Source organism: Nanorana parkeri, unplaced genomic scaffold, assembly GCF_000935625.1.
Source record: "Nanorana parkeri isolate BGI_ZX_2015 unplaced genomic scaffold, ASM93562v1 scaffold1734, whole genome shotgun sequence".
Lineage (NCBI taxonomy): Eukaryota > Metazoa > Chordata > Amphibia > Anura > Dicroglossidae > Nanorana > Nanorana parkeri.
This window is the reverse complement of record NW_017308002.1, coordinates 178,418-186,513: the sequence shown is the minus strand read 5'-3', so window position 1 is coordinate 186,513 and position 8,096 is coordinate 178,418. Positions and strand designations below refer to the sequence as shown.

At 43.3% G+C, this 8,096-nt stretch overlaps 1 protein-coding gene across 1 annotated transcript in view; it reads left to right on the top strand.

The window, feature by feature from the left end:
- LOC108799470 (catalase) overlaps positions 1-8,096 on the top strand; it is a 26,484-nt gene extending 18,388 nt beyond the window's left edge. Inside the window, exons 10-13 of the mRNA XM_018571331.1 lie at positions 1,392-1,522; positions 4,223-4,330; positions 6,051-6,137; positions 7,936-8,096. Of these exons, the coding sequence (XP_018426833.1) occupies positions 1,392-1,522; positions 4,223-4,330; positions 6,051-6,137; positions 7,936-8,001 (392 nt within the window). The 3' untranslated portion in view covers positions 8,002-8,096. The remainder of the gene's footprint in view (positions 1-1,391; positions 1,523-4,222; positions 4,331-6,050; positions 6,138-7,935) is intronic.

Genomic DNA, 8,096 nt, shown 5'->3' with positions numbered 1-8,096 from the left:
TTTTTCCCCCCCCCCCCCTTTAAATCATGTGGGGGGTGGACATATATTTGAGAGCAACAGACTGGGGCTTTAAAAAATTGCACTGGCCTACAATAGAGGAAGCAGAATGTCACCAAACACCAAACAAATTGGTCAAGTGATCGTCCTTTATTGACGCATATAACTAACACACATATTGTCACATTAAAGCTCGATTTTGTTTGTTTTAAAGTGTGGATCAATTCACAATTGGCCAATCTATTCAGCCATCATCTGATGATTTATGGTTACATGCAATCACTATATCGGTACATCCTGATAACCAAGAAAGAGGAATTTCCTTGTATAGAGTGGTGAAGCTAGTAACAACTGATTACAGTGATTGCAACATTAAAGGAGAACTCCCGTAACCCCATAGTTCTCCTAAGGGTTACGGGAGGACACAAACTAGCGTCCTCCCGTCACCCTAAGCTCAGTATACCGCAAGCTACAGCTCGCGGTATACTGAGACGCCTCAGCTGAAGCGGATCCCGACAATTATGTCTGGATCCGCCCAGCTGCGTGAGTGACAGCTGGCTCTGCCTATCTAGAGGCAGAGCCAGCTGTACCCGCCCCCTCCCCCATCTGTTCCGCCAGTCAGCGCTGGAGGATCGGAGCGGGGAGGGTGGAATCCAGTCCCTCCCCTGTCACGCAGAGAGCCGTGACAGGATCGAGAGGTGAGCGAACGCCGGTATGTGTTCGCTCACTTCCCGATCTACTGAGCCGACCTGTGACAGTCTCATTGTCACAGGTCGGCTAGAACTATGAGGATGAGTGAAAAGCACTCACCTCATAGTTCTTCTTTTAAGAATCTCTTTTTTGTTTCATTTTTTTGGTATCTTGTGAATCCACATGAATATACTCATTATCCACCTATCCCGTCAATAGTTAATATTATGAAGCCATGTGTGGGGTCCATCCTATGTGTGTATATTTGAATGAGGTCTGCAGACAATGTCATCCATGTTTTTTAGCATTTTTGCAAGCTGTGCAGTGACGGTGTCTTGTAATTTATGTATAAATAAACCTTTTTCTAATTTTTTATAATACCATTGTCTGTCCCGATCTTTAAGTAACCTCTGTGTCTTGCTACCTTCTATATTGCAAGACAAAATAGTTTTTTGCATTTCTGTGATTTCAGTTGCAGATCGTGAGTACTGACATTCAGCTAATAGAGGGGTTAATGTTGTCTTAATTGGATCTCTAGAGGATAACTTTTTTTGCGACTTGAAAGGATTTATCAACTCAATTATTTGAGTTGTCGTTTTTCAGTTGAATGATGGACCAGTTTTTCCAATCTCTCTGATTTAGAAGATGAGATCCTCACACCAGGTTTCCCAACATCTTTACTTGTTTTTTTCCCCACCATGCAGGGGGAGCTCCGAATTATTACCCCAACAGCTTCTCCGCCCCGGAGATCCAACCTTGTGCCAGGGAAAGCAAATTCCGGGTGTCGGCAGATGTTGCCCGGTACAACAGCTCCGATGATGACAACGTCTCTCAGGTAACCACCTCCTATTATATAGCCGAACCATCATCCTCCCTAGTAGAGGAGACCGCTCCGTGTGGAGTTCTATGTCTGGACAGCAGACATGCTGGTTGGATTAGTCCTCCAGATTCTGTTTTCATGTAGAAAAAAGGCTTATATGCTAAATGGCTTCATGCACTTTGTAGGTTAAGCAGCAGCCCTCAATTTATAGCGAAGGCTTTAGTAGATCATCGGTACAGACTAGCTTAAAGTCCGAGTCCAGATTCAATTTGTATTGATTAAAAAGGCCTTAAAGTTAGAAAATCAAATAAAAAGCAGATTGGGCTTCAATACTGCTGCACCACTTCTTTACCACAAGGTGTCCTCAGTCCTCCAGGTTAAATGACAGCCAGCATCATTGAGCCTGGATGAGTATTATGGTTATAATGTGAATGCAGGGCATCATAGACCTTGACTGGATGATCCTCATTAATGCGTAAACCAGCGTTAATGTGATGACATCGGCACCACTTTTTGCATTCATGAGGACCACCTAGCACAGATAAGAGGTGAAGAGGGACCCCGCAGCATCAATCAGTTGTTTCCGTCAGTCCTGGAGCAAACATGCTAGAATTCTTTATCTCTGTCAGGGAGACAGAAAGCATAGTAGCCAATCCATAAGCATGACAATCACATTATAAGGTTATCAAAAAGCACAGGGCAGCAATGGCATCCTATACAGGTGAAACTCTAATAATTAGAATATCGTGCAAAAGTAATTGCAGTAAGTTCTGCAAAAGGGGCCCAAACCAAGTACTGAGTACATATGCATGCTTGTACTTTTCAGAGGTCCGATATTGTTCTATGTACAATCCTTGTTTTATTGATTGCATGTAATAATCTACTTTTTTGAGGTTGTGGATTTGGGGTTCTTGGGGTTTTCATGAGCTGTAAGCCATAATCATCACAATTATGACAAATCACGGCTTGAATTATCTTGCTTTGCATGTAATGAGTCTATCTCATATATTAGTTTCACCTTTTTAAGTTGCATTAGTGAAATAAATGAACTTTGCACGATATTCTAATTATTCGAGTTTCACCTGTATAATAGTCTCACGACCAGTGGTATTAAAAGCCACTGCGAGCCGGCAGTACATGCCACTGACTGACCAAAGTTCCGGTGATCACCAGGAGCCTCTGCGGGAAGGGGGGGCATTGGAAAGATGGAGGTTTGTGTTATCGCAGGCAGAGGCAGAACACCTCATTCATATTAATGCAGTATAGCTTGAAGGAAATGGCTATTCAACCCAATGCCCTTGGTGGCTGTTATAAATGCATCACTTGTGTGTCTGTGAAGGTTCTCATTCATCCAGGTCATGATATATCTGTAAACAATAAGTCAAGGCAACTGGACTTACTGTATTTTTCTGGAAGATGGTTCACTGGTCATCCAACCAGCTTTCTCAATTCAGAGTGACTTGTACAAACATTCTCTGGGAATAAATGTATTCCCAATGTCATTCTGAATTGAGAAAGCTGGTCGGATGAACAGTGAAATGTCTTCAAGAAAAATACAGCAAGTCCAGTTGCCTTGACGTATTTTTTACAGAGGCATCACGTGTGCCCTGCTTGCATCGGCAGGTACAGGGTGGCAGCCCCAGCCCATGCATACAAGATATTTTAATTGTGGCTGGATCAGTGATTGGAGTCTCATATCTCTCAGGCTCTTCCTTCCACCACAGTACATATCTGTGTACTTCTGTCTCTTTCTGAATAATGGATCTGAAATAAAATTCCAAATACTTGTCAAACCTGGGAGATGGCATATAGAGATTGCCACGCCACGGTCCACAGAGGACTGCTGGCATCTAATACCAAAAATGTCAGTTTTGGGTTGGCCTTTAAACTGACTAATCTAAAATTCATACTTGGCTGAAGTATCTGAGGCTTCTGCCAATAAGAGAACTGGTATTCTATTTATCAAAGTATCACGCTCTCACATTCCATAGTCACATTAGGCCCTGTGTGTGTGTGTGTGTGTGTGTGTGTGTGTGTGTGTTTTTAGAAGTTCCTTTCCTCTTAATAGAACCAAACTCAACCCACGTCATGCCCTCCTGATCACAAGCCTGTACAATGACCAGAATTAAAAACTTGCGCTGTTTACTGACCTCCTTTTTGTTCTTACAAAGACCTATTTATGAAATCCAAAGTATATACAGAGATACCATAGAATGACTCGTCTTTCAGAGCGCCTTTTCCAGTAGCTTTTAAACAGCCACAAGGTCTGTTATGCCCCAGAATAGCGGCAGGCTTTGTTTTGTGCTTGTGCAACCCTGCATCAGTCAGTCACAGGTCAGGTTTTTATTGCATTTTGCGTGGTAGAGCATACAAGTGATCTACAGCACACACAGCTATCCTCGAAGATCAGGCTTTATTATTATTATTATTATAACATCCTAATAGTGAACATTTTTATTCTTACTAATGCTTAGTTGACTGTTTAATTCTCTAAACCCTCCATAGACATGATATAGGATTTGTTCGATCTGCAGTCTTGACGTAGATTGAGCAACCAGCTCAGACAAGCCTAGCATGCATGGGCCTTTTATGGGCAAACTCAGCCAGAAGACCAACAAATATTAGTACAGGAGTAAAAAAAAAAACGTTATTTTCTGAAAGGTCTGTTGCACTGGGTGTCTATAACATTAGCCTCACCATGTGTCCACATTGCAGGTCCGGGACTTCTACACCAAGGTGCTGAATGAAGAAGAGCGCAAGAGGCTCTGTGAGAACATCGCCGGCCACATGAAGGATGCCCAGCTGTTCATTCAAAAGAGAGCTGTGAGTACCATCTGCAGTGGACTATATTAAAGGGTACCTGTAGGTCATAGTTGTAAATTACTTATATTTTCCACTTGTGAAAACTGTTCATCCTAAATGTTCTAAACCCCCGAGTCTCACCACTTGAATAGCTTGAAGCAGACCAGCGATCAAATGGTAATTAATGATCTATGCCAACAGTCATGTGATGGATAAATAAAGAGCAGTAAAAGTCAAAGCTAGTAGCAGAGCCTGATGAGAGGGGGGCAGTGTCATTTTAATGTGTGGGCATTCTTAGTATGGAAGAAATACATAGACAGACATGTTGTAGGTACACTGCATGGCCCCCAAAAAAGTTACACATTCTAATATTTCTTTGGACCGCCTTTAGCTTTGATTACTGCACCCATTTGCCATGACATCATTTCAATAAGCTTATGCAATGTCACAACATTTATTTTCATCCAGAGTTGCAATAAATTCTCACCAAGATCTTGTAGTAATGATGGCAGAGTTGGACCACTGCGTAAAGTCTTCTCCAGCACATCCCAAAGATTCTCAATGGGGTTAAGGTTTGGACTCTGTGGTGGCTAATCCATGTGTGACAATTATATCTCATGCTCTCTGAACCATTCTTTCACAATCTGAGTCCGATGAATCCTGGCATTGTCATCTTGGAATATGTTCAATGTGCCATCAGGGAAGAAAAATCCATTGATGGAAAAACCTGATCCTTCAGTATATTCAGGGAGGCAGCTGACCTCTTTTTTTGGGGCACATAATGTTGCTGAACCTAGACCTGACCAACTGAAGCAACCCCTATAGCTCTTCCTTATTTGCTTAACTAAATCCAGGTGGTGATGTGACTTTTTTTTTTGTGGCCAGGCTCTGTATATGTTGGGCACACATACATTTAAGTTTGTGAAAGCATAACCGTGGTGCAGATAGATGAACCGAAACACTAGAGACTGCTCCAGGGTCACTTCCTTGCAGGCCGTGGCACTTGAGTCATGTGATTTCTGGAATTAAACTGGTTAACCCTCACAGATCATGTGACTAAGGGCCCAGGCCTTCAATCATACCAACAAGTCAGGGAAGCCGAAAGCCGATGTAGCCTTTTTCCAGGAAGACCAGAATTTCTATTCATCTATCCCACAAGGAGATCCAACCACAAAAATGTATTTCCGGGGAAAGTTTATTTCACAAATATTGGGGTGTGATTATGGGGGGCATGAGAACATCAGGGAGCTAGCTTGTATCTAAAAGGGTGGCAGGGGTGGACAACAGCCACTCACCAATACACCAATACGTACCCCCCCCCGATACCTGAACTTCCGGTCAGAGGGAGATTTCCTCTGACCGGCAGTACCGCAAGGGAACAAGGAGCCAGCTTCCCGGCCAATCAGGAAGCCGGGTGGCGGGTAATGACTCGGAAGTACCGGTATCGAGTACTCTACGAGTACTGAAAGATAAATGTTAGTACTAGATACTGAAAATCCGGTATTGGTGCATCCCTAGTGCTTATAGGTCTGTGGGTTCTTTTAGGCTAAGATCACATAAGCGCTTTTCATCAGCATATTTGGAGAATGAAATGGTCCACCTGGGTGCCAGTTTAAAGGGGTCATCTACCTGGTTTTCTTTTATGATGTATGGTTTCATGAAGATTGTAGAGACGTCACTGGGCTGGAACTGGGATTTTACCTCATTCATTGACCTCCTGTTAAATTTCCCTTTATACCAGGTGAAGAATTTCAGTGATGTTCACCCCGATTATGGCAGCCGCATCCAGGCTCTGCTTGACAAGTACAACGCTGAAGGTCGCAAGAAGGTAATGAGGAGCGCGGCCATTTCCTTCCACTAGGTGGAGCACAGACTTTACCTATACCATGAGATGCAGTATATACAGGCTGTCATTTCCTTCTGAAGATGATAGATGCCCGGCTGCTGTGTTAATCCAATGACTTTAATACTCTTTGGGTCACTGATCTGATTGAAGCATGCTTAAAAGGTGAAGGCAGAACTCTTGATGTATGTTTGTCCCAGGTCAGTGGCTTCAAAAGCAGTGAAGTCTTTGGATCTACATGACAACTGGCATTTACAAAGAATTCGGTTGGCAATAGCTGACTACATATCCCTCTCTGCAAACATTTCCTGACATATGCTTAGCATAGCTGTGGATTGTACATCCATTGGAACCTAACCCCATTTTAGGCTTTACATTTAGAGACTAGATCCAACCTACACCTTGTATTTTTTTTATAGCATGGGTAAGGATTAGATCCGTTTGTCTGTGTCCCTGTTAAAGATTTTCCTGCTTACTTTTTACTGGGTCAGGAAGTAAGAAAAAATGCCCCCAAGCACGGAAAAGACTCAAATGTATCTTTTGAACATTTTGTTTTTTTGTCCAATAAATTAGATAATACCATTAAAGTCCAGAGATACATGTGGGTCTTTTTTTGCAATTGAAAAAGTTAGTAACTCTAGATTAAATCAATGTATGATGTGCTGTACCTAGATACAGGAAAAAAACACTTGATTTATAGACTAGATCCTAAAACTGTCATTGGTTCTAACCTTTGCTTACTCTCAACTTTCTTTTTTTAATTTTCTTTACACCGACATTGGCATTGGCAGAATTGCCTAACGATCCAGTAAAAGTGTACCTGTCATCTGTGTGTGAACCAATATCCAGCATTTTACTAGGAGCCAGTGGCTTCATTGTAGCTTTGTCTGTTTTTGCTCCTACATGGAACACCTCATAGTTTCCTGGAAATTGTGAGGCAGGCTTGTGTTATACGCTGACATTGCTTGAACATGGCCTCCATTTGAATGGCAATAGTTGCTCTCTTAATGACCAAGAAAGATAGACTTTTTGGCTTCAGATCAAGCATAGTTGTATTTGTTATTAAAGGAGAACTATGGTGTTTTCCCCATAGTTCTCTTTCGGGTCATGGGAGGACATATACTGACCTCCTCCCGTGACCCAAAGCTCAGTATACTGAGACCGCAGCAGCCGGGACAGATCCTGACAATACTGTCGAGAACCACCCAGCTGCGTGAGTGACAGCTGACTCTGACTATCTAGAGGTTTAAGGAGAACTATGAGATGAGTGCTTTTCACTCACCTCATAGTTCTAGCCGACCTGTGACAATGAGACTGTCACAGGTCGGCTCAGTAGATTGGGAGGTGAGCGACCACATACCGGCGTTCGCTCACCTCTCGATCCTGTCACGGCTCTCTGCCGTGACAGGGGAGGGGCTGGATTCCCCTCTCCCCGATCCGCCAGCGCTGACTGGCAGAACAGACGGGGAGAGGGCGGGTACAGCTGGCTCTGCCTCTAGATAGGCAGAGCCAGCTGTCACTCACGCAGCTGGGCGGATCTCGACATCGATGTCGGGATCCGCTCCGCTGCGGCATCTCGGTATACCGCGAGCTGTAGCTTGCGGTATACTGAGTCTAGGGTGACGGGAGGACGCTAGTTTGAGTCCTCCCGTTACCCTAAGGAGAACTATGGGGAAAAGCCTTAACCCCATAGTTCTCCTTTTTAAGGTCTTCTTTAAAAATTGGCCTTCCTTCAGAAGCTCTTAATGTAAGATTGCTAACTACACTTGTTCTTCTTTTACAGAGAATGGTCAAGACCTACACTCAGCATTCCGCTCATGTGACCTCAAGCGACAAGGCAAATTTGTAACTGCCCTCCGCCTCCTCCTGAATATATCCGTCCACTAATTTTTTTTGTTTTCAATCATAGCTTTAGTAAGACCTAATTGATTGTGTTCCAGCTAC